Source organism: Equus asinus, chromosome 16 (assembly GCF_041296235.1).
Source record: "Equus asinus isolate D_3611 breed Donkey chromosome 16, EquAss-T2T_v2, whole genome shotgun sequence".
In the NCBI taxonomy this organism is placed as follows: Eukaryota; Metazoa; Chordata; class Mammalia; order Perissodactyla; family Equidae; genus Equus; species Equus asinus.
In genome coordinates this window covers 48,155,477-48,181,620 of record NC_091805.1, presented here as the reverse complement: position 1 = coordinate 48,181,620, position 26,144 = coordinate 48,155,477, and the positions used below count along the sequence as shown (strand labels likewise).

Genomic DNA, 26,144 nt, shown 5'->3' with positions numbered 1-26,144 from the left:
GTTGAGAAGCTGAGTTGTCCTGGCTCTGTGGCTCTCCTGTGTGTGTAGACTTTTGTTCAGCTTCCCCTGGAGGGTGGTGACACTGACCTAGTAGGGCCCTTCTTTATAAAAGTACTTTTCGTAGTGTAGCGTCTCCAGCCTGGCGTCATTGACTCCCTCACTCCTTTCCTCAGGCTCTACATCTGTAAGGTGAAGTCAATAAGAGTATAGACCTCATAGGGTTGCTGTGAGCATTAAAATTTGTTAATACACATTAATACATGTAAAATGTCTAGTACCTGATTGGGGCCAAGCAAGTGCTGGCTGTCATTGTTAGTAAGGGCCAAGCTTTGTGTCTGTCTGTTGCCGGGTCAAGAAAGGGGTCAAACAAAGGAGCTTTTAGCTCACACCACTTCTTGCCCTCTCTTGGCTGAAGGCTGAAAAGTGAGAATCCACAGACCTTGTTACTGGAGTGGCCATCTTGCCTACTCTCTCTCTGGAGCCTTTATGTTCTATGAAGCACTTGGTTGGCCTGGTCTCCACCCCATGGTGGGTCTGTTAGGCATTTTTAACTTATTATACAGATTGCCCATCATAGTCTTCAGGATCAGGTTGGCAAGAAAACCTAGTGGGTGGCTTATCATTACTTATCACTGTGGGGGACTGGAATTGGCCACTGCAAGATGTCTCTTTGGCATGAGAAATATTTTGGGCTGGTTACTTTTAAAAAAAACTAGACAGGAAAGAAACTCTGAAAAGCAGAGTTTACTTACGCTTTGTTAAGATAGATTTACATTTGTAAGGGAAATCTCCATCTGTAAAGGTGTCTCCCTCTCTGTACCAGAAAGAAGGGGGGATGACCTTATCTCTAGAAACTCTTACCAATGTGGAAGGCAAGCACTTAAATCTGCTTAATAACCTTACTCTTATTTACTGTACTTGTTTGGTAACCTCCAGTAACTGACTCCCCCCACCCCCAACATCCTCCTTTGTCTTTAGCTGAAGATGATATTTAAGGTGGTGGTTTCAGCCATTTTGGCGAGTTGCTCAGCTTGCCTGAGGCTCCCCCATGTATACGTGTTATAAAGCTTTGTTTAATTTTCTCCTATTATTCTGTTTCATGTGAATTTAATTCGTTCTCCAGCCAGAAGAACCCAGAATGGGTAGAGGAAATGTCTTCCTCCCCTACATCACCGATATTCACCAAGCACATTCAGTATGAGCCACAGACTAAGAACACTATTAGCCATGTTCTTTGTCATAGAGAAAGTGACTTAACCTTGAAGACCACTCCCTGGTCTGGTAAATGTGACTATAATGAAATCGACCTCATGTAGTTGTTGTGAGAGTTAAATGAGATGATGTGTGAAGAGCAGGTAGGACAATGCTTGACACACTAAAGTGCTGATCAGTATCATCATTTGTCTTCATTTTAAAACAACACATACTTGATTATTTTAAAAAATGGGAAAACAGATAAAAGGAAGAGAGGGGGAAAATCACCCATATTCTCACCACTCAAAGATCCAGCCCCAAGTCACCAATGTTTTGTTTGCTCATTTTTCTAGGTACAGTATTTTTTTAACATAATTTTACTGCATGTGCAGTTTTGCCTTTTTAACCAAAAGTTGAACATTAATGTTCTTTTTAATGCTCTTGTACTTACAAAGGTGTTTCCTGTTTTTAGATTGATACCTCACGTTGGTAGAAATAAAATGAAATTTTAAAATATTCATTTGGTGGCTTTCACAGTATTGTTTAATTTCTAGGGTTACCTGTGAAATTGATATATGGTACATGACATTATTGCCATTTTACAGATAAAGAGATATACTAGTGTGGCTGAGTCACAAGTGGACTTTGTAACAACTGGGTGGGGAATGAACTTGGATTGTAGAGGCCACAAGTGGCAGAGTAGGTGTGGAATGGTGAGGCAGATCCTTTTAATGGGTTGACATGCTCAATCATGCATCTTGAACGTAGAAATTGGATCCTGTGCCTAACGATGTGGGTCTCTGAGCCCAGGCATGTTCCAAAAAATGCACAAGAAGCTGGCTTTCACAGGTGCTGTGGCCCCTCCCTGCTCACTAACTCCTGAATCATACTGCCCCTAGCCAGTTTTGTCTAGGACTCAGCACAAAGGAAAAAGTGGGAGCATCTTTGGATAAGCAATATCTTGAAAAACTAGTTAAGTAATCTTATGTGTTTGTTTATGTGACTGGGGACTGTCAAAACTAAATCTGAAAGGACCTGGCCTTTCCCACTGGCAATTTATTGTCTAAAGCAATGATTCTTAATTTTTTTCTGGATCTTGAGTCTCTCTGAGAATCTTTTGAAATTGCTGGACTGTTTTTCTAGGAGAACACACGCATGCATATAACACAAGTTTGTGTTCACTCTTAAGACCCACAGGTGTCTGTATTAGTCATATATTGTTAAAAAACAAATTATCCCAAAACTTAAGGCTTAAAACAACAGTAAATTCTTCTCAATTTTATTGTAAACCTAAAACTGCTCTTAAAAAAAAAAAGACTTAAAGAAAACTTGATTGGAGAAGCTGTGTTCAGCTAAAGCAGTAATTACTGCAATTGTCAATAAAATTCTTATGCAGTTGGTGATAAAAAAAAAAACCCGACCCCAAAAAACAGCAGTAAACATTTATTATCTTACACAGTTTCTGTGGCTCAGAAATTTGGGAGCATCTTAACTGGGTATCTCTGACGCTGAGGTTCCTGGGGGCGTGTAGTCAAGATGTCTTCTGGGGCTGCTGTCATCTGAAGGCTTTACTGGGGCAGGATGGTCCACTTCCAGGATGGCTCAGTTACATGCTGCTCGTTGGTGGGACGCCTCCTGTAGACCTGACCATAGGGCTGCTTTGATGTCCTCATGACATGGTGTTTGGCTTTCCTCAAAATATGCAGTCCCAGAAAGCAAGGTGGAAACCCTGGTGTCTTTTCATGACCTAGCCGTGGAAGTCACACTCCTTCATTTCTACATTTCCTTTAGGTCACACAAGTCATCTCTATTCAGCGCATAAGGCAAGGTATCGGAGGGTAACTTCCATGTAGGTGCACCACCCTCCTAGCACATTGATGCAGAAGTTCTGCTGACCCTGTCATTTAGGGTTTTTTTTTTTTTTTTTTCCTTTTTCTCCCCAAAGACCCCCGGTACATAGTTGTATATTCTTCGTTTTTTATTATATCATATTAGTCAATAGAGGAGAAATCTTATACAGCAATCAAACATTGTGTTTTTTTGGTTAAATTTTTTTCCCCTAAATGTGTACCTAGTACATACTCTTTGCACAGGACTAGGGGAAGGAGTAGTTTTGCATTTTACATTTAGGTCTTTGCTCCATTTTGAATTAGTTTTTGTAAAGGGTATAAAGTCTGTGTCTAGATTCATATGTTTTTAATTTTTATTTTTTTAAAGATTTTATTTTTCCTTTTTCTCCCCAAAGCCCTGCGGTACATAGTTGTGTATTTTTAGTTGTGGGTCCTTCTAGTTGTGGCATGTGGGATGCCGCTTCAGCATGGCTTGATGAGCAGTGCCATGTCCACACCTGGGATTCAAACTGGTGAAACCCTGGGCTGCCGAAGCAGAGTGTGCGAACTTAACCACTCGGCCACTGGGCCGGCCCATATATAAACTTTAGAATTGGTTTATTGATATCCATAAAATAACTTGCTGAAATTTTGATTGGGATTGTATTGAATCTATAGATCAAGTTGGCAAGAACTAATATCTTGACAATATTGAGTCTGTCTATCCATGAACACAGAATTTCTCTCCATTTATTTAGGTCTTTGATTTTGTTCATCAGCGTTTTGTAGTTTTCCTCAGATCTTGTGTATATTTTGTTAGATTTATACCCGTTTCATTTTTGGGGGTGCTAATGTAAATGGTATTTTTTTTTACTTTCAAATTCCATTTGTTCATTGTTGGTATATAGGAAAGCAATTGACTTTTGTTTATTAAGCTTGTATCCTGCAACCTTGCTATAGCTTATTCATTCCAGGGTTTTTGGGGTTTTTTTTGGTCAATTCTTTGGGATTTGTTTTACATAGACAATCATGTCATCTGTGAACAAAGATAGTTTTATGTCTTCCTTCCCAATCTGTATATCTTTTCTTGCCTTATTGCATTAGCAAGGACTTCCAACTATGATGTTGAAAAGGACTGGTGAGAAGGAAGATCCTTGCATTGTACCTCATCTTAGTTGAAAAGCTTCAAGTTTCTCACCCATAAGTATGATGTTAGCTGTAGGTTTTTTGTAGATATTCTTTATCAAGTTGAGAAAATTATCCTCTATTTCTAGTTTACTGAGAGTTTTTATCATGAATGGGTGTTGGATTTTGTCAAATGCTTTTTTTGCTTCTCTTGAGATACTCGTGATTTTTCTTTTTTAGCCTGTTGATGTGATAGATTTTATTAATTGATTTTTGGATTAACTAGCCTTGCATACCTGGGATAAATCCTACTTGGTTTTGGTGTATAATTCTTTCTATAAATTGTTGGATTTGATTTGATAATATTTTGTTGAGGATGTTTACATCTATGTTCATAAAAGATATTGGCATGTAGTTTTCTTGTAATATCTTTGTGTGGTTTGGGTATTAGGGTAATACTGGCCTCATATAATGACTTAGGAAGTATTTCCTCTGTTTCTGTCTTGTGAGAGAGATGGTGGAAAGTTGCTATTTCTTCCTTAAATATTCAATAGAATTTACCAGTGAACCTATCTTGGCCTGGTGCTTTCTGTTTTGGAAGATTATGAGTTATCAATTTAATTTAATGATATGGGCCTATACAGATCATCTGTTTCTTCTTGTGTGAGTTTTCACAGATTGTCTTGCAAGGAATTGGTCAATTTCATCTGGGTTATCAACTTTGTGAGCACAGAGTTCTTCGTAGGATTGCTTTGTCATCCTTTTAATTTCCACAGGATCTACAGTGATGGTCTGTCTTTCATTTTTGATATTAGTAATTTGTGTCCTTTCTCTTTTTTTCTTAGGTAGTGTGGCTAGAGGCTTAACGATTTTATTGATCTTTTCAAGAACCAGCTTTTGGTTTTGTTGAGTTTTTCTATTGATTTCCTGTTTTCAATTTCATTGATTTCTGCTCTGATTCTTATTATTTCTTATGCTTACTTTGGATTTAACTTGCTTTTCCTTTTCTAGTGTCCGGTTGCTTGATGGTGTTGTTGAGTTCAACTACATCCTTATTGATTTTCTGCTTGCTGGATTTGTTCATTTCTGATAGAGGGGTGTTGAAGTCACCAACTATGATAGTGGATTCATCTGTTTTTCCTTACAGTTCTATCAGTTTTGGCTCATGTAGTTTGATGCTCCTTTATTATGTGTGTACACATTAAGAATTGTTATGTCTTCTTGGAGACAATAATATCCTTCTTCATCCCTGATAACTTTCTTTAGTTTGAAGTCTGCTCTGTCTGAAATTAATGTAGCTACACCTGCTTTCTTTTGGTTGGTGTTAGTTAACGTGGTCTATTTTTCTCCATTCATTTACTTTTAATCTATATGTTCTATTATATTTAAAGTGGTTTTCTTGTAGACAACATACAGTTGGGTTGTGTTTTTTGATCCACTCTGACAATCCGTCTTTTAATTGTTTCATTTAGACCAGTAACTTTCAGAGTGGTTACTGATAGAGTTGGATTAATAGCTACCATATGCATTATTATTTTTTATTTGTTGCTCTTGCTCTTTGTTCCTATTTTTGTCTTCCACCTTTTTCTGCCTTTTGTGTCAAGTCCTTTTTATGCAGTTAGACATAATACTTTGATCTTTTCTTTTTAAATGACAGAAGTGATATTTGCTTATTGCAAAGTAATTCAAAGAGTAAACAAATGTCTTAAAGTAAAAACAGTTATTTTAAAAAACACACCCAGGAGGAACCTTCTGCTGGAGGCTGAGAGGGAAGATGGAAGGGGCGGCAGGGTGAGGGGCTGCCTTGGTTGGGGGGGCGGGGGGCCTGTGTCAGTTTGAAGGCAGCAGCATGTGGGGGATGAGGTCTGCGCAGCCCGGGCAGTGCCAGGAGAAGGGAGTGGGGAGAGTGGGTATGGAATGGGAGTTAAAGGACTCAGAAGAAAAAGTTAATTTTTATTTCCATGTTAAGGTCCACTTCCGAAGAGCAGCATTATTTTCAGGGGTCAGAGGCCGTTTATGGAGTGGGAAGGAAATTAAGGAGATATTTAATAAATAGGTGCAGCTGAATGTGTGTGGTTAAAGTACAATCTAGTATTTGTTTATTTGTCCCGGCTGTTTATAACCTGCTTCCGGCTTAGACAAGTTATTTTGACCCTGACACCCTGGCTCATTCAGGCCACTTAACACTGTTTACCTTTCACGGGGTAATGTGTATGATCAAGTGCTTCTGTGAGGTCTGTAAATAGAATGCACTCTGGGTAAGCTCATTATTGCCTCACAATAGCCAGTATCTAATGGGCCTCTGCTGCTTTCTTCTGCCCATTCACAAGAGGGGAATGAAACTTTCTTGATCCAAATCCATATAGAGTCTTTGCAGAAGGGAGGAGCTTAAAGCTATTAAGAGCCTTAAATTAGGATATGTTCTTTAATTTGGGCACCTGGCTGGCACTCCATAGGTAGAGACACCAGCAGTTCTTGACCCTGCTATGCTTTAGAATTTTCTAGATCCTAATGCCCAGGCTGCACCCCAGGCCAGTTGCATCGGTGGGGTCCAGGCCTTTGTTATTTTTTAAAGCTCCCCAGGTGATTCCAGTGAGAGTCCACGGTGGAGAAGTAGTGCCTTGAAGGAAGAGGCTGGCTCGTCCTGGCCTGCCTCCAGCCGTCTTTGCTGCTGGTGGGGGTGGCTGTGGCTGTTTTGTCATGGAACATTGCAGTGCAAGGAGACCTAAATGTTATGAATGTAGTTAAATTGTTTTCAAAGTTCTGCATTTCTGGAGTACTGCAAACATTTGTTTCAAATGTCACTATATGTTTTTTTTAAATTGCCATAAAGAGTACACATAGTTAAAATGTTATACAGCAAATTCTGATGTGCTGAAAATAACTGATGAGCTGTCCTCTTGATGACCCTCAACATAGAGATGAATGCTGTCAACCAGAATGTATCACGTAAATTCACATCCTACTTTGATCTGTTATTTGCTCCCTTATTCCTTCCCCCCTTTTTTCAGTTTTCCTGCTCTTACTGCTGAAGCCAAGATGGGGTTCCATGTAAGATTTTGTTTGGCAGAAAAGGTTCTGCATGAATAAAAGTTTGTAAGCCACAGGCCTTTCCTTGTAGGGTCTGTTTTAAAGTCTGCCATTTTGCAGATTAGATCAGCTTGTTTTGAGGCGCAGACACCCCCAGGCTGGGTTTAGAGCTGCGTCCCACTAGGACTTGAGTTGTCCCGGCTGTTCACCAGCTGGACCCACTTGAGACAGGTTTACACTAGGGCAGCTGCGTTTCCCTTTTGGAGGGGGAGAGAGGAAGCTCTCGTGGGAGTGGGCTGCAGCTGTGGGGGGCCCAGAGACGGTGTCATTACTAAAGGCCATTGGAATGTTCTTGAACAATCACTGGCCAAACCCTGTCCTCTGTGGATTCAGAGCCACAAAAGTTCTGGCCGCAGGGCTCTTAGCTAGCAGCTCTTAATCGAGCACTAATTGTGGGCTAAGCCCTGTGCTAGTGGCTTTATAGGTGTTATCTTACTCAGGCTTTTCAGTAATTCTGTGAAGCACACATTATCATCCCCACCTTACAGGAGGAGACTGAGGCTGGGACAGGTTAAGTAATTTATCCAAGGTCACAGCTAATAAGTGACAGAGCCAGCATTGGCGCTTGTGCTGGTTCGCTCCAAGCCTTCTTAGAAACCATTTTGTTGATGAAGAGATCAAGGTCCAGAGAGGAAAAGCAACTTGTCCAAGATGACACAGCTGGTTCTAGTTCCTGGTAAAGCTGTGACCAGAACTCCCCTGCTCCTTCTGCCGTGCTGCCGTGGCCGGCTGCAGCCCAGGGGAAGGGCAAAGTGGTGTGCCCCTCCCACCTCCTCAGCGGCTGGTGCACAAGCAGTGTTGCGCTGGCATGGAATGAGAAATTAAACCCACTGTATTTCCCTGCCCCCTGCAAGTCTGCAAGGAGAGATTAAGCAGAACGTGGAGAAGGCAGGCAGAGGTGACTGTGGAGAAGCATATCCCAGCCAGAAGGCAGGGGCCAGTGCTCTTAAGGGCAGCCTGACTTCCTTGGTACCGGTGTGCCCTGTTGGTTCCTGCACTATCAGCATGTGGGCATCTGGGCAACAGGGGTCTGCGTCAGCCCTCGCCTTCATCTTGGTGTGTTCTCAGCTTACAGCTGCAGCAGCCTGCAGGGGCCTCTCGTTGCCTCCATTTATGGAGGGAAGAGGAAGTAAGGAATGTTCCTCTGTCTGGTGTCCTGCGAGTAGCTCCATTTGAAAATAAAGGGTGCAGCACCAAAGAAAGGGCCCCAGGACTCTCCCCTACCAGCCTCTAATCAAGAAAGGAGTATTTAATTTCAGCCAGATTGCAAACCAGTTGGTTTTATTTGTTTTCATCTGGATTTGAGCCAAAGATTCAACTTTTCCTGCTCATTTCATTAAAAACTTTATAAACAGCATTAATAAATAGATATAAAACTGCCACATAAATGACAAACAGAGGGACTAAATGAAATTCCCAAGGGCCAGCCATTGAATGAGTAACAGAACCATGTCCTTGCACCATCAGATTCCCGTATATGCAAATTAGGGACAGTGCTTTACCACAGAGTGTTTTAATTAATATTTATAAATCAGTGCTGCAGAAAGGGCCAGTAAGCTATTTATATTGTTATCATGTCCCACAAATAACACTTTGAAGATTGCTGCCTGCTTTGCATTTTGATCTGAGAAATCAGCGAGTGTGCTGTATGTGTCTCCTCCGCAGGTGTAGTGTCCGCACAGCGGCAGGTGGCGGTCCAGGAAGGACCCTTGTACCGCACAGAGGGCTCCCACATCACCATCTGGTGCAACGTGAGCGGCTACCAGGAACCTTCTGAGCAGAATTTCCAGTGGTCCATTTACCTGCCCTCCGCCCCAGAGCGTGAGGTCCAGATCGTCAGCACCATGGACTCTTCCTTCCCTTACGCCATCTACACCCAGCGTGTCCGCAGTGGGAAGATCTACGTGGAGAGAGTCCAGGGGAACTCGGCCTTATTGCACATCACCGATCTCCAGGCCCGGGACACGGGGGAGTATGAATGCCATACGCCCAATACCGAGAAGCAATACTTTGGGAGTTACAGTGCCAAGATGAACCTAGTGGGTAAGGGGAAACTGTTTTCACGTGGCCAGTGCCCTGCCTGAGTGTCGTCGTCTGTTCAGACTGCTCTATCAAATTACCGTAGACTAGGTGGCTTAAACAAAAAAGTATTTATTTCTCACGGTTCTGGAGGTTAGAAGTTCAAGATCAGGATGGCAGTTCTGGTGAGAGCCCCCTTGTGGGTAGCAGACTACTGTTTTCTTGTTGTCTCCTCACATGGCAGAAGGGGGACGAGAGAGCTCTTTGTGGTCCCTTTATAAGGGCACTAATTCCATTCGTGAGGGCTCCACCCTTAAGAGCTAATCACCTCCCACAGCCTCATTTCCACGTGCCATCACTCTGGGGATTAGGTTTCAACATAGGAATTCTGAGGGGACGTAAAGGTTCAGTCCGTAACACCGAGTCACTTTTTTAATAGTCCAACTTTATTGGACTTAAAAACAACAACAACAAAAGCTCCCCAAATGTTTTAGAGGTCAACAGGGAGCACAAGTGGACAAAGTTTGTGTGTTCCCTTGTAAATACCAAAAGGTTGAGGCTGACATAAAAAAAGACGAAATTGGCCCATTCACAACAACGTGGATGGACCTCGAGGGCATTATGTTAAGCGAAATAAGTCAGTCAGAGAAAGACGAACTCTGTATGACTCCACTCATAGGTGGAAATTAGTATATTGAGAAGGAGATCTGATCGGTGGTTACCAGGGAAAAGGGGGGGTGGGGGGAGGGTACGGAGGGGGAAGTGGTGTACCCACAACATGACTAACAAAAATGTACAACTGAAATCTCACAAGGTTGTAATCTATCATAACATTAATAAAAACAAACAAACAAAAAAAAAAGGTTGAGGCTGAAACTTAAGAAAGATCTAATGCAGATGCGAAGAATTCTGAGGAGGTTAACTGACCCTCTAGCTCATGAAAGTGGATATGAAAGTGTAAGGCGAGGATGTTTGTGGTTGATAATCTAAAGAAATGACGTGGAAGGTGAAGCTTGTGACATCAGCTAGAAGAGGCAAAACGTCTCGGAAATGACAGGCGTTGGAGGCTCTGAGACACCTGGGGCTGCTGAATCAGGAAGTGAACGCAGCTGCGGGTCCTTGCTCAGACCTGGTGTGCATCTGTAGGTCCTGTGGCTCCATGAGTAAGAGCTGTGCACGAGCTGTCTCCCTCGGCCCTGGTGCTCCCTGAACGATAGAGGGAGCTTGAGCTAGAGGCACTGGGGAGATTGCAATGTGGATGGCGCTGGACCACAATGTTTGTCAAGGTGAAGGGTCAACACTATCAAGGCTGCTGTGTTTTTCTGCCCAAGTCATAATTTCCAGGCTTAATTTATGATAATAAAAACAAGGATTGTTGACCCTTCACCCTGGCTAAACATTGTGGCCCAACGCCACCAACATTGCATCTTCCCACCCCCTCCTCCCCCAGCTTCCTTTGGTTGCTTTGCTCTCTCGGACAAGTCTGCATCCAACAGGAGGCCTGAAGATGCAGTCCTGAGATGGGAAGTGAGGAGACACACACTAGTTGCGATTGAGGGGGTGATCCTCAACAGTCAGAGAGTGGGTGGTCTTTAGTCTCCACAATAAAATTCTGACCAAGGGGCCACAGGAGAAATCTCTTCACTTGCCTGAATTATCCCCATATGGTGGCTTCCTTCCCACATGGACCACTTTGACACATGAATTATATTTAAATTAAACCTATTAAAAAATTGAAGATCCTGCTACTTTTCTTTAGCAAAACCTTTTTTTTTTTTTTTTTTTTTAAATAGCCTTCCTAGATGCATTGCTGAAGTCAGTTGGGGGAATACGGAGGGTTGGGTGTCTAGAGGGAGGAAATGAGGAAGTTGTGTAGAAACATCAAGCTCCCAGTTCCGGGAACTATTTCCTTTTGAAGATGAGTCAGAAGCCAAGTTAAAATATCTTGACGCAATACCAAAATGAATAGCAAAATCTTACTTGACCTAAAAGAAAACGCTTTTTACATAATATTTTCAGGGAGTTCACTTGTACAAAATACAACTCCCCTTGTATCTGAGTATTATTAAAATGCCAAACAGATAGATGTGTAAGTGCCAAAAAATTGCAGTCCAAATCCAAACTGAAACCTCCCTCTGTTTCTGTGCCCTCTGGGGTCCCCTGTGGCCGTGCAGCGATGGCAGAAGGCTGCGTGGGATGGGAGCTCAGGCCCGTGAGTGTGGGATTCTGTGCTTTGTGACTGTGCCCTTCGGATGTTTCTGTGTTGCAGTGATCCCAGATTCTCTGCAGACCACCGCTGTACCCCAGACGCTGCACAAAGTGGAACAGGACCCTCTGGAGCTGACGTGTGAGGTGGCCACGGAGACATTCCAGCACAGCCACCTGTCTGTGACCTGGCTCCGGCAGCGAGGCGGCGAGAAGCCGGTGGAGGTTATCTCCCTGAGCCGCGATTTCGTGCTTCACTCCAGCAGCGAATACGGCCAGAGGCAGAGCCTGGGGGAGGTGCGGCTGGACAAGCTGGGGAGCACCACCTTCCGCCTCACTGTCTTCCACCTGCAGCCTTCCGACCAGGGCGAGTTCTACTGCGAGGCCGCTGAGTGGATCCAGGACCCAGACGGCTCGTGGTATGCCATAACCCGAAAGCGTTCTGAGGGCACCGTGGTCAACGTCCAGCCCACTGGTCAGTCTCTTGTCCCCATTCTCTACCTGGTGGGGAGGGTTGTCACACACTGGGGCGGAGTGCAGACTCCTTCTTTAGTGACCTCTAATAAGCGTCTAGGTTTTCATGAGAAGTTACAGATGGCCCTGCCTGAGGACCAGAGGAAGGTGAGGGATGGATCAGGCCCAGGTCTCCTAAGGCCTGAACTTCTAGCGAGTCACAGAGAGGAGCCGCACAGACTGAATCCTGCTTATAGACATGGTTTCTTTGACCTACATGGAGTTTTACATTTTATTGAATTACAAACCCTGTTAAAAATTGGGAGATTTCACATAAACTGTTTGTGTCTCATACCTGGGTTCCCATGAGCCACAGTGGCCACCCCCTTTGATGACATTGCCTGTGTCAGGTACCAATCCTTTTTCATTTGTAGAAGACATTTGAGATTATGAGCTTTCCATCGTAGGTATAAAATGGTGAACTAGAGAAATTTTGGCTTATTATTTTTTAATGAATAATATTTCTTTGGTGGTTTATAATTTCCAAAATGCTTTGTCACATATTACTTCACAGTCCCTCAGAAGTTCTTCGAGGTGAGTGGTGATAGGGAAGATGCCAAGTGCAGATTGCTTTATGGTGGGGCCCCAGGACATCACAGGGTGTGTTGTTGAGGCCAGCCCAGAGAGTGCCAGGTTCCACCGTGAATGCCTTCTCTAGGGAAAGACCTGGAAAGGGGGTTCCCTGAGGAGGTCGAGTGACATGTTTATAGTTGGGGCAAGATGATGAACAGAATGTGAGTTGAGATTCTCCCTGACTCTTTGTATTATTCTCCCACAATCTCAGACTGCACTCTCCAGGCCCCCGAGTCCAGTCATGAGCTGAGAGCTCTTGTTGGCTGCCTTAGCTGGGCTGGGGCAGACTCTCCATGGCCCCTTAGTCCCCTGGCTTTGCTAGAGGTGGTCTTTTTGCTGTTCCTGAGGTGCAGAAAATGGCCCAAGAGCCTGTCTTTGTGTTGCTGCTCACCTCTGGTGAGGGGCTACCATTTTCCTGGTGAGTGAAAGTGAGGTTTGTGGGAGATGAGCTGGGGAGTCTGCGGTACAGGTGGGGTCCCCTCTTCAAGACCTGACTGTTGACCTCCCTATCTCACTTGCTACAGTCAGTGGTCTTGGTCTTTGCATAGTTCTTCTGCCACTGGTTCTTTGGCCATCCTAGAGCACTGTTTCAGACTTACCTACCAGTACAGATGCCTGAATCAGGTTCCTGGGTGGGACCTGGGAAGCTGGATTTCCAATCCATTTCCCAGATGATTTCTTGCACTGTCTGCGTCTTGTCAGGCACAGCTCTAGAGGTAATAGGGCAGACATGATGCTCTGGAGGTCTAATGGATATGAAGGCTTTTATGAGAAGGGTTGGGCTCCTGGGTGGGTAGCACTTTACCTGCACTGTAAGACCCAGAGCATTTAGCAGCTTCTGGATCTTCTAGTACTAAGAAATCTATGGAAGGTGCTTTATTTCATATTTATCCTTTCCCTTCCTGGATGGTTTTAAGATCAACTTCAAAAGTCTGAACCAAATTTTGTCTTAATGCTTTTAAATTAGGTTGCATCAGTTAATCTTCTTTATTTTAATCTCACCAATTTGGAATTAGGACTTTTTGAATTTGCCCAGCAAATGTATCCAGACTGAGCCAGCAAAGGGAAAACAAGATGAAAAAAAGTCGATGACTTCACTCTGTGTCCCTGTGCTGTTAGGTTCAGTGGCCGCAGCCCCAGCTTCGCCCTTGTCTTAGTTCATTTCTGTAAACATTCAGGGAGTCTCAGCAGTGTTGAAGGTGTGGCGAGGGGCACTGGGGATTCAAAGATGACTACCACTTGCTCCTGTGCTCAAGGAACTTGCAGATGTGAAAGGCAGTGGCTAAGTGCTGTGATAGTGTTGCGTATAGAGTGCTCTGGGAACTCAGTGAATATGAAATGTTCTTGCAACAGTAGGTTTTCCTGGATGGGATAGTTAAGGCAAATCCAGGAAAACCAGCAAATTTGGTGACTTGAGCCAAGTCTTGAAGCTTGAGGAGACATCAGGAGGAGAAGCATAAAGGCATAAAATTGTTTGACGTGTTTGGCAAGCAGAGAGAACTCAAGTATGAGTAGATGTTGAGTTCCGAATAGGAGAGATGAGAGGAGAAGGGGAATGCTGTAATGTGGAGCTTGGCCTGGATTCCATAGACCAAGTGTTTTCAAGCTGTTCTTCTTGGAATCTTAGGAGCCCCTTAGAGGTGCTGAGAGGTTGCATGTGGGTGTGGGTGTGTGTTGGAGTGCAGGCATGCATGCCATGGGGTGCTGGAGGAAGGCATGTGAGTGTTCCCCCCTTGTGTAAACCAAATGTTTTCTCTGTTGGGCAGCAAAAGACATTGTATGAAGAAAGAAGTCCCCCTCCTCTGCCCCCCTCCAAGTAAAGTTTGAAAACCACTGCAGCAGACATGGGGGGCGGGGGATGGATAGAGATTTACAAGCAGGAAGTGACACAATGGGGTCTGGGGTTTAGAAGAAAAAACCATGGAGGCCACCTAGAGGTTGATTAAACAGCTTGGGTCTGAAGTCAAGAGACCAGGTGGGAAAGAGCTAATAAGGCCAGGGCTAGGTCAGTGGCAGTGGCCTGGAAAACAGACAATGAGTGCTAGAGACAAAAGGATGGGGAGCACTGTGGAAGGAAGAATCCAACTATGGGAGTCCTGAGGCTGGGGCTCTGGGTGATTCCTTGAACTGTGGCAGGGAGGGGGATAAGAAGATAATGAAGATGTGCAGAGTCCTGCTTGAAAGTCTGCTTCCCCATTAGTGGCAGCACTGGTTGTCTTTGCTTTTGTTTTTGTAAATTTTGGTCAAGGAGGCCATCCTGCAAGCAGACTCTTATAAAGACACTTGGTATATGAAAGACCCAGTGGGTCAGTGGACATGGAGCTCAATTAGAGGCTGAAATTTCCTGGTGAGGGCCCAGGAAAAGCCCATGGGGTCAGAATAGGAAAGGGCCCCGGAGAACAGCAGCAGTAAGAGGTGGTCAGAGGAGCAGGTCCCACTGTGAGAGAGAAACAGAGTGGTCAGGCAAGCAAGAGGAGAAGCAGGACCAAAGGTGTCGTGGAGCCCAAGGGTGAAGAGCAGGTCCAGAGGCTGAAGCGTGCCTGAGAAAAGACCCTAGTTGTGATGGGGGCTGGGAAGTCATTGGTGACATTTGCTAGGTCAGTAAAGTCTGAGAGAAGGTCCAGAAGCCAAATTGCCATGAGCTGAGGAGTGAGGGGATATCGGAAAAGGCGTAAATCAATTTCTAGAGGTTTAATCCACTGGGTATAGCCAAGGGCAGATGGCTATGCAGAAAGGAAGGTGGTACGCTGTAAATCAGGTGTCTTCAACCTGGGAACGTGAAGGCTTTGCCAAGCCACGGTGTGTTCCCACAAGTACGAGTCTTTGGCTGCCAAAAGAAGAAAGCCACAGTTGCAGCCAGGCTAACTCTGAAGAAATGGAAAGCTCTGAGGTCCAGGGCACCTGTTCACATGTCTTCACTGGCATTTCTGTGGAAGGGGTACTTTTTTATCATTGACGTTGAGGTATACCTTACTGTAATTTCGTTGATCAGAACCAGCATCTGGCAGACAGCATGGGCAAAAGTCCCATGTGGGTGTGTTCATCTAGGCAGAGGGTGATGCAATAAAACCTACTTCTTCCAACCCACATCTCCTAGGACTGGTCTTTGGGGAAAGGGAAGCTGAGGCAGCAGCTTTCCAATTGGCAGTGAGGCCCCGGTGTGGTTGAGTGGTTGCTCTGTCAGGAAGTTGAGATAATAAAGGAAGGAGCTACTTTGCTGGAGAAAATGGGTGTTTAGGGCAAGACACTGGCCCATGTGGGAGGGGAGGCAATGAGCCTGAAGACCAGATGAATCCAAAGCCAAGCTTGGGCTGGAGAACAGGAACATCAAAGCAGTGCACTGATGATTCCTCTGTTTTCTCGGGGAAATGAGATTCTCATCTGCTTGAAGAGGCATGGGATGGGGGTGGGAATGGGCAAGCGTCTTGAAGATAGTGGTAAAGGCTGGGAAATGCCAGTGTAGGGAAGGCAGTTGAGGTTGAAGCTATCGAATCAACAAGGAATTCTAACATCTCTGCAATGTGGTTTTCCGTCAGTGTTCTCTTTCGAAGAACAGGGCTAGAACTGGAAGGAAGAGGACTGGGGCAGTGGTTATGGCTACAGCCTGTCCTCCCCAAGGCTCTGTGGCTCACCTTTCCAGGACAAAAGTTTTCTCCAACCCTTCACTCCTTTGTCTTTTACCCCCTACTTCTGCTGTGTGTGTGCCTATGAGATACGATCACTGTCTTGTAGGATTGACAGTCACTGTATGCCATAACATGGTGTGCGGGTCACTGTTCGTGGCGATGCCTGATGACATACCCAGCTCTTTGAAGGGTGCTTGGGTTCATTTCCCCTTTCAGAGGTCATCTGGCTTTCTGGGGCAGTAGGTCTTGCCCATTCCGTCTTTCTAAAGATTTGACCTGACAGTGGTAGACTAGTGAAAAGACATTAATTTTTGCTTTTTCTATGTAATTTTGTTAGAGCTTGTCTTACCTGTGTCTTATTTCCAGTATTCACTTGAGGGTAGAGAATGTATTTCAATATATTTTTTTTAGTATTTATTAGAACTTGGGTCAGCACCTAGGCCACTTGGTAATTTTGTCTCTCAAACCTCAATGGGGTAAGTCCTATAATATCTGCTGAAAATACATGTAATCCTATTGCTTCAATGGAGTTCTGGGAGAATAGATCAAGGCTAGACCTTCTCGATCTGCCGTGTCAGTGATATTAGGAGTGATATTCCTCTTTGCCCTCTGGGGTCTAATGAAGGGCATTGTAGGCTGCAGGCAGAGCCCCATGGGTCTTGACTGGGATAACGAGCCCCTTAGACTGTCTGGGTCTAGCCACCTTGGAGTTCTCTGATATTTGAGAATTACTTTGGGCCTTAGATCCCCTGGATGTGAGTTGGATTTTTCTCTCAAGATACGGGTGGTGGTAGCCTTTCCTGTGGTTAGCAGTGTAAGGAAGCATGGGTGATGGGAATTGGCTGATACAGTTTGGTAGCTGGGGCCCTCATTCACCAGAATGCATCCGTTTTGTTATTTGTTTTCTCAGACAAAGAGTTCACCGTCCGGCTGGAAACGGAGAAGCGGCTGTACACGGTCGGTGAGCCGGTGGAGTTCAGATGCATCCTGGAGGCTCAGAACATTCCTGACCGTTACTTTGCTGTCTCCTGGGCCTTCAACAGCTCACTCATTGCCAGTATGGGGCCTAACGCTGTGCCAGTCCTCAACAGTGAATTCACCCATCGGGAAGCCAGAGGTCAGCTTAAAGTGGCCAAAGAGAGCGACAGTGTCTTTGTGCTGAAGATCTACCACCTCCGCCAGGAGGACGGCGGGAAATACAACTGTCGTGTGACAGAGAGAGAGAAGACAGTCACTGGGGAATTCATCGACAAGGAGAGCAAGCGTCCCAAGAACATCCCCATCATAGTCCTCCCCATCAGTAAGTGGAGAGCTCTGCTGCTCCCTTCCCCTCCCACTGGTCTGGCTCAAGAGCTAGCAGCTTTTAAGGCAGACAAGAAGAGCTGTGGCAGAGGAGAGGGCAGAGGAGGGGAGGGCAGGTGGAACTCAAGGGTTCAGTCAGAGCTTAGCAGCCCCCCGGGCAGGCAGAGCGTCAGGGCTGTGTTTGCAGGCTGCAGAGGGACCTCGCAGATCCGAGCTCTAGCAGCTCTGTGTGAGTGCCAGCAGTGCCAGCGCGGCTTGGAGGAAAACCAGGAATCCAGGACAGCTGTTTGCTCCCATGTGGGAGTTAATCCCCAGAAGAAGTGGGTAGATGCCTAACGTGAAATCTCACTTCAGAGAGTTGGTCTTTTACAGGAGGATTTTGAATCATAAAGCACATTATCAAGAAGGATTTGCTGTCTGGGTTTTTGGGGTGTAAAGGTTGGCATTTCCCTAATTATCTCCTCCTTATCGAAACTGTGTTTTTAAAAGTCTGTAGGTGGGACCCTTCAGGTCTCCTGGAGCATAGACTTAGAAAGCTTAGCTGATGTGTGAGGCTGCTTCGGTGGGCTCCCTGCCTCCACGTGAGCTGGCCAGTGTTGTCTGGGTGGGTAATGGTCGTGGCTGGGGACGCTGGGGACCACCTTTGTTTGCTCATGTTGTGTTAATCATCCATAGATTCAGGATGTTCTCATTAATATCTCATTTCTCTCGTAGTTCTGTTTTTAGTAAAAAGAGAATTAAAGCTTATAATGCCCTGATTTTAAATAAGATGGTGGTGTTTAAACTAACCTTTAACCTTTCTCAGCCGCTCAACTGTTCTTTCTCTTAGCCTTGTCATAATTCTCTTCACGTTTGTATTTACACTTCTACATTTTTAATATAGTTCTCTTCAAGTGTGAAGAAAAAAATAGACACAGGGGTCTTGCTGTTCTTTTTTCTCACCAACAGGATTACTTTCTTTCATCCTTTTTCTACAATTTCACCCACACCCCTAATTCTCTTGACCCCCTTTTGCTTCTTTTTTCCCCCTGCAATGCCTAGCATGGGGCTTTGCGTAGGACAGGTGCTTGCTGAATATTTGTAGGATTAAAATTATTGACTTGAATGCCCACTCTCTTTCCTGTTTTCCTGTTGGTCTGTGCTTGCCGTAACCACGGACTCTCTACTTTTAAATCTGCAACTAATTCTTCATTGTTTTGTAAGGGTCCAGTGAAGGGCAGCCACACTGTTTCCTTCCTCTATCTTTTGTACTAAGAGATTTCCCCCATGCCCTTCCGAGAACTTGTTTGATGATCTGTGGCCTGCTGTATTGCTTTTCCAGCAGATAACTGGGTAGTTAAAGTCCCTCAGCACCACCAGATGCTGCCCCAAGGCCACTTGGGTAAGTCTACCAAAGAACAGCAATGATCACGTCGGTGATGGTGATTTTACCTGGGATTTGAAGGGCGCTTTTCCTCCTAAGATCCCAAAGTGCTTCTGCATATATCATCTCCTTCTCCCCCCCCCCCGACCCCTCAAGTCCCCAGAGAGGCTCACATGATATCCATTCTACAAATGAAGAAGCCAGAGCACCAGACAGGGAAGGGGCTGAGCTGGGTCCGTTAGTGGTTGAGCTTGCATCGCCTTGGAAATATTTGCTTCTAACTCCAGATCCACTGCCCTGCGCTTGGCCTGTGCTACATCGTCAGCCTCCTGGTTTGGAATTTCATTTGTGGATGTCTACACAGATTCTCATTAGTTCTGTCCTAGTTTTCACTTAATCCAGAGTTTTAGATTGTCGGCTGCCTTTTCTCAGGCCTGAGCGCACTTGCAAACAGTCTGAACGGGCAGTGCAGCTCTGCACCTGTATCGGCCCTTGCCTGGGCTGCCAGAGTGGTTTTTCCTCTCCTAGTTCCACATTCTAACTGTGCGGGTTTTCCAGGCTCGCGTGAGCCACAGAACACCAAACAGCAGCCCTTGTAGTAAACAGGCCAGGGCTCATATAAGAGTCCCCTGGGGTGACACCAGGGGATGAGAGTGACGCCCTCCAGGTCATTCTTCTGCTTGAGGCAAGCAAAGGGATTTGTCCCTTGATGCTGAAATTGCCCTTTTAATCCCTCACTTTGAATTCATAATAGTGGGGATGTCTTTAATTCAAAGAGGAACAGTGTTATTTTTAAAGATGATGATGCAGAAGAGTTACCTTATCTGCTCTCAGTGTTGTGACCCTGAGAAGTAGGAACTATTGGTATCTCCATTTTGCACATGAGAAATTGAAGCTTGATTAGGTTAAGTAAGAACCTCAAGAGTTAGGAAGTAGTAGACCGGGCCTCTAGCCCTCTGCTTGCCTCCAAATCCATGTTCTTAGCCACCTGTGCTGTAGATGGTGGCTCGCAGGAGCCTCATCATCTCCATGAACCATGTTGATATGGCTCCGGGGAGGTTGCCCTACTGGGAAAATTCCTATTCCCCACCTTGTCCAGAACCCTTTATTCACATGAAACAAGCCAATGCAGAATAGGTAGCAGGCGTACTTACCACAGCAAGAGCTACACGCTGGGGTTCCATGCTCACCTTTGCCTGTTTCTGCCTGTGGGGAAAATACAGGGGAGAAATTCATGGATTGATTCAAATGCATGGTTATTTCCCCTCGGTACTTGGGTATGCCTCTTAATCTGGGATTTGATTTAACTGATTGATTTAAAATTGTCATATGTGTTTCGTGTGGGTGGTGCCCGGAAAATTGGAGCCAAACTTTGGGTTCTTTAATACTTACTGGCCATTTGAACTCAATATAGGTAATTGTACAAAATAATATGTGCATAATTAAGATAGATTAGAATATTTGTGATGTTTATAAGAACAAAGTTATTGGGAATAGTAAAATTAATGATGATGACACATTTTGAAAACCTACTGTGTATTAGGTGATTTCTATATGTTGTCTCATTTACTTTTCAAACTTTAAAAAATTGTACAATATAAATAACACTCTCCCTATCTTACAGAAGAAGACATGTAGAGTTTAAATAATTTGATTGAGTTCGTGTTGCTCAGTGAGTAGCACAGGCTACACTTGAGGCAGTGAAAGGAGTGGAATCCTTATCCTAAACTTTGATTGGCAGGATGTTTCAAGGTCGAGAGCAGTGGAACCCCAGGGCTGAATGTGGGCAGGCAGGGTGGCGAGCCAGTGGCTTTGGTCTATTACTCTGTGTTAATGAAAGTGTGAAAGCTCACTCCCCACACCCTGTGATACTAGACCGTCTGTGCTCTGTTATTATCCACACCCAAGCACACCTTATCTTCCAAATACTTCTGTCGTTTTTTTTCCTACTTCCTAATACTGCCTTGAAGGACTCAAATGGCACATTATGGATGTTCAGCTTTTATTTGACTGCTGTAGCACTGAATGATGGGAAGATTGAAGTGAAGTAGAAGTTTTGAGTTAACTTACAGAAAATCCAAGCTGAAAATCCTTGCACCCCAATCTGAATCTGAACAGATTACCCGATCTCTAGTTTTATGCTCTAGGTGTAATGTCACTGTGTTGTATTTCTTAGGTTCTGATACAGTCTCAGGTCTTAGACCCTCACTATCCTAGTCCTCTGCACACACACAGCAAAGGACCTCCCAGGATATCAGAGCTAAAGTCATGGGGCGCAGTGCCTAGAACCAGCCAGGGCTTGCAGCAGGAAGTGTCAGATTGCTTTTATTCTCAGAGTTCACTGTACTTGAATAGGGTGACATATTTGCACCCATCCTCCTTTTACATCTGTAAGGAGGGTGCAGTAGAGAGCAGAAGGCCCCAGCGTCGCACTCTCTCCCTCTTCCCAGAGAGCAGCATCTCCGTGGAGGTGGCCAGCAATGCCAGCGTCATCCTTGAGGGTGAGAACCTGCACTTCTCCTGCAGCGTCCGCACGGCTGGCAGGCCACAGGGCCGCTTCTCCGTCATCTGGCAGCTCGTGGACAGGCAGAACCGCCGCAGTAACATCATGTGGCTAGACCGGGATGGCACTGTGCAGCCAGGGGCATCCTACTGGGAGCGCAGCAGCTTTGGGGGCGTCCAAATGGAGCAGGTGCAGCCCAACTCGTTCAGCCTGGGCATCTTCAACAGCAGGAGGGAGGACGAGGGCCAGTATGAGTGCCACGTGACCGAATGGGTGCGGGCAGTGGATGGCGAGTGGCAGATCGTCGGGGAGCGCCGGGCCAGCACCCCTGTCTCCATCACGGCTCTCGGTAAGTAAGCGTCTGACAGCCTTTCAGTGGTAATGTTAGGGAGGCTGCTCCCAAGTCAAGACCCTTACCCTGAGTTTTATCAGTCGGAGTCCTGGCAGGAAACGTTCGGCACCTCCCAAAGAGTTTAATTGAAGGAACCCTTTATGGAAGTGCAGGTGGGGTTGAAGGAAACAACAATGCCTGGTGGGGCCCCTAGGGACTGGCGACAGCTGGGAGCTGTCACTACTCCTGTGTCTGGGTAGTGGGAGTGAAGTTATAAGAGTTCTGGCCAGGGGATCAAGGCCACTCAGCAGAGTGGTGACCCCGGTAGAGGAACGTGGCCCCTGCATAAACTGTCCGGGAAGAGCGAAGAGAAGCCTCTCCCTCCTGTTCCCCCAGGCTCTCCTGCCTTGCTGCCGGGGCTCACCCTCCTGAAAAGCTCAGAGCAGAGCAGATGCGGGTAGAAAATCACTTGTGCCATTTATTTAGCATTTACTGCGTTCCTGGCTGAGTCTAAGCACTTTAGCTTAATTGTCCCTTTAAATCCTCACCTAGCCAAGAGGTAGACACTTTCATTTTACCAGGAGACTGAGTGAGATAGGTTAACTGATTTGCCCAAGGCTACAGCTTTTATTTATTTATTTTTTTCTGAGGAAGATTAGCCCTGAGCTAACATCTGCCAATCCTCCACTTTTTGCTGAGGAAGACTGGCCCTGAGCTAACATCCATGCCCATCTTCCTCTCCTTTATGTGTGGAACACCTACCACAGCACAGCTTGCCATGTGGTGCCATGTCCGCACCTGGGATCCGAACCGGTGAACCCTGGGCTGCTGAAGTGGAACATGCACACTTAACTGGGCCAGCCCCCAAGGCTACAGCTTTTAAATGACACACTCACAGTCTGAACCCAGGAAACCCACCACGTATCATAATTTTTTTCAAAGCCTGTGTTTTCATGTCCTCTGTAAAGCCCCTCCTTAAGAAAGCCATTTCTTCATTAGCATGAAATTAACAGATACCTTGAGATTTGCTAAAACCAAAGAATATTAGATTTGCTTTTCATGAGGTAAAGAGGCTTCTGTCAACATTTATCTGCCTAATGTAATCAGTATATTAAATTTTAAAAGGCCAGTCTGCTAGTTCGCTGGAAAGGCAGCTTGTCATGTTAGGTCTTCGTGTTTATCAGGACACTGTGACATCACTTGTCCTCAGGGACTGTGTCTCCCACTCCTTGGACCATGTTTTCCACCTTCCTCATAGGTAGGGCCGGTGGTACTTTTGCACACACCCCAGTAAAGATGGCACCCCCAGTGGTTTTGCCCTCAACAGAGTCCTCGATCCCCAATCCCCCATCGGGATTAGAATTACATTGACTTTCCAAAAACTTAATCCCGAAGAGTGACCTGCTCTCTGTGTAATCATACAGCTCAGATTTCTGCCTCTAGCAACTTCGTCCAGTGGTTGAGTTTCCAGTCAGCTCAATCTGTGTGCCTGTGCTCACACCAGTGTGGACCTGTGGCCATGGAACCTGTGAGGAAAGTTCCAGGTGTCCAACAGTGGCAGTGTTTCCTGTTCCGTGAGGTCAGGAATGTCCGAGGGGTGGTTAGAGTTAGTCAGGATTGTTTCTCTAGAAGTAATGTTACAGTATCAGGTTATCCCCTGAATTTTTTCATACTCACCATATGTTTGTGGTTCCCACAGCCAGGGGATGCCAAGGGGCTCTGAGCTGGGATCCTGGGGCCTGGTTCTGATCACCTGTTCTCCACCCCTGGGGTGCCTCTGGCTAAAGCCATAATCAGGGTGGCCCAAGGGGGTGGAACAGGGAAGAGTGAGAGGGCACGCTGGGGTTAAGTCACCTTGTAGTCTAAACAATGACACGTGAATTTTCATATTGGTACAGTTAGGTCCAGATCCCCTCCCAGCAGGGAGGTGACAAGGACAGGTGCCCAGGTGAGATAATAGGCGGGTACATCCTCCAGCCGCACATGGGCTGTTATAATCATTCAGTTAGGGTAACTTCAGTGCTCTCTGCGCCGTGGACATGGCCTGTGCTGTGTCAGGCCTGGACAGAGTCACTTGCTTGGAGAAGCTCTCTTCCCTTCAGGTGTTGAGGCCAGGAACACCTGGTGCGGGTCCTGTCCCCCAGGTCCTGTGCTCTGCCACCCTCATGACAACATTCTGCACACAGATGCACAAGTGGCCATCACAATGACTTAATGTTTAAGGATGGGCCTCTGTGTCTCAACTTGTTCTTTTTAAGGACACATAAAGATAGCTTCTGAAGTTGAAATTGAAGGTCCAGAGTTTTCAGCAACTTATGCCTACCTCTTTGCTGACTTAATCTCCCCATGTAAAGCCAAAAGATTCATTCTGTGCCTAGTCTTTTACCTACAGAGTTTAAAGGACTTTCCTTCATGTCTGTTTGTTTTTTTAGCAAACTACATATTTAACAAGATATATGCTTTGTGCCAGGTACTATTCCAAGTTATTTTATAAATACTAACTCATTTAATCTTCACGAGGACCCATTTTACAGAGGGGGAAATAGAGGCAGAGAGAAGTTAAGTAACTTGCTCAACATCACACAGCTAGAAAGTATTCAAGCTGGGCATCTGGCTCCAGGCTCTATGCCTTTACTCTATGCCTTTACTGCCTTCTGCTTCCCAGTGGTAAAGGGACCTAATAAGGGCCCTGGAGTCAGTTACACACAGGTTTGTAGCCTGACTCTGCTATTTACTAGCAGCTTGATAGTGGGCATTTTGTTTAACCTCTCTGTGCCTCAGTTTCCTCATCTGTAAGAAAGGGATGATAAGCCCATCTGTCCTACAAGGTCGTTTTGAGGACTCAGTGAAGTGTGATGAGAGCAAAGCAGTTGGCCCACGCCTGGCACCGTGATAGTGCCCAGTAATAGTAGCTGCTTGGGTTTAGGATTATAACCCATGCGTTACTATGAAGTGGTATCCCAAGGCTGCAGGACTCTGATCGCTCATGCTGAGGAGTCAGTGTCAGGGATTAGTGATGCTGCCCATTCAGTAAGGAACATTGAGAGACTCACAGCCTGCTGTGACTGCAGAACCCCACCTCACCCCAGGTCCCCACCTGCTGAAGCTCAGCCCTTCCTGCCGTGGGTCCCTCACTGCCTTCTTCCCTGGATTTCATGAGGAAAATGGAAAGGGACTGGCGAGCAAGGCCACACTGCCCATCCCGGGGAACACAACCCACCTCCTCCATCCGCCTCCCCTTTCTCCAGCACCGACGCATTGGTGGGCCAGGCAGAGGAGGCGTCAGGGCTGGGGGCATGCGGCTGCCTCTCACAGATAAAGGAAGTTGGCTTTGGGGCTTTTTTGTTCTCCTGTTTTAACATGGAATCCCAAGATTTCTAGGAATGGCCCTGCCTACATGTAGTCAGTCCCTGGGAGGGGGACCGATGGGATGCAAATTGACATGAGGGTTTTATCTGGAAGGGTTTGCTGGGGCTGCTTAAGGAGGATTGCCTCTGGCCTCTTTCTCGGGGTCTTGTGAACTGTTGGGTTTGTGCCTCAGCATGATAAAGTAATATTGGCCTGCATCAAGAGGGACCGGTGAGCCCTGGCCCTGCTCTGCTAGCTTTTGCCAGGAGCCCCACCGCCATGTCACATGGCCCGGAGAAAGCCAAGTGTCTCCTCTGGCTTGAGTCTCTTTGCTCTCTCCCCAGAAACAGGCTTCGCGGTCACAGCCATCTCCCGCACGCCGGGGGTGACCTACAGCGACTCCTTTGACTTGCAGTGCATCATCAAACCCCATTACCCAGCACGGGTCCCTGTGTCAGTGACATGGCGGTTCCAGCCAGTGGGCACTGTCGAGTTCCATGACCTGGTGACCTTCACCCGGGATGGAGGAGTCCAGTGGGGGGATAGGTCCTCCAGCTTCCGAACTCGAACTGCCATCGAGAAGGCTGAGTCCAGCAACAACGTCCGCCTGAGCATCAGCCGAGCCAGTGACACGGAGGCGGGCAAGTACCAGTGTGTGGCCGAGCTGTGGCGGAGGAACTACAACAACACCTGGACGCGGCTGGCCGAAAGGACCTCCAACCTGCTGGAGATCAGGGTGTTGCAGCCAGGTGAGGGTCTCGGGGTCACGTGTGCTTGCACCAAACGATGAGACACGCGGGTTGGGGGGAAAAGTGAGCATTGAGCCTGGGCATGGCTGCTTTCATTTCTCAACTTTTTAGTTTGAGAAATTTCAAATCTATATAGTTGCAAGAGTCATAGTCCCTTTTCTTGATGGCCAGTTGTTAACATCTTACCGTATTTGTTTTCTCCCTCCGTGTGTATTGTTTTGTTGTTTTTGAAGCATTGAGGGTAAGTTGCAGAGGGCAGCACTCTTCCTCCTGCACACTTTAGTGTGTCTCTGAATAGCGAGGGCCTTCTTCTGCCCAACCACATGCCGTGATCAGACTCGGGGAATTTAACGTGGTTATGGGACATTATCACC

At 46.0% G+C, this 26,144-nt stretch overlaps 1 protein-coding gene across 4 annotated transcripts in view; it reads left to right on the top strand.

Moving 5' to 3' along the window:
• Positions 1-26,144, top strand: part of IGSF3 (immunoglobulin superfamily member 3) — a 92,808-nt gene that overhangs the window by 41,847 nt on the left and 24,817 nt on the right. For 2 of the 4 annotated variants that reach the window (XM_014848258.3, XM_044748929.2), the window contains 6 exons: positions 8,904-9,281; positions 11,527-11,937; positions 17,085-17,474; positions 18,798-18,857; positions 21,290-21,691; positions 25,366-25,770. In XM_014848258.3, the coding sequence (XP_014703744.2) occupies positions 8,904-9,281; positions 11,527-11,937; positions 17,085-17,474; positions 18,798-18,857; positions 21,290-21,691; positions 25,366-25,770 (2,046 nt within the window). The remainder of the gene's footprint in view (positions 1-8,903; positions 9,282-11,526; positions 11,938-17,084; positions 17,475-18,797; positions 18,858-21,289; positions 21,692-25,365; positions 25,771-26,144) is intronic. The other 2 variants (XM_070487130.1, XM_014848260.3) reach the window with 2 other exon arrangements.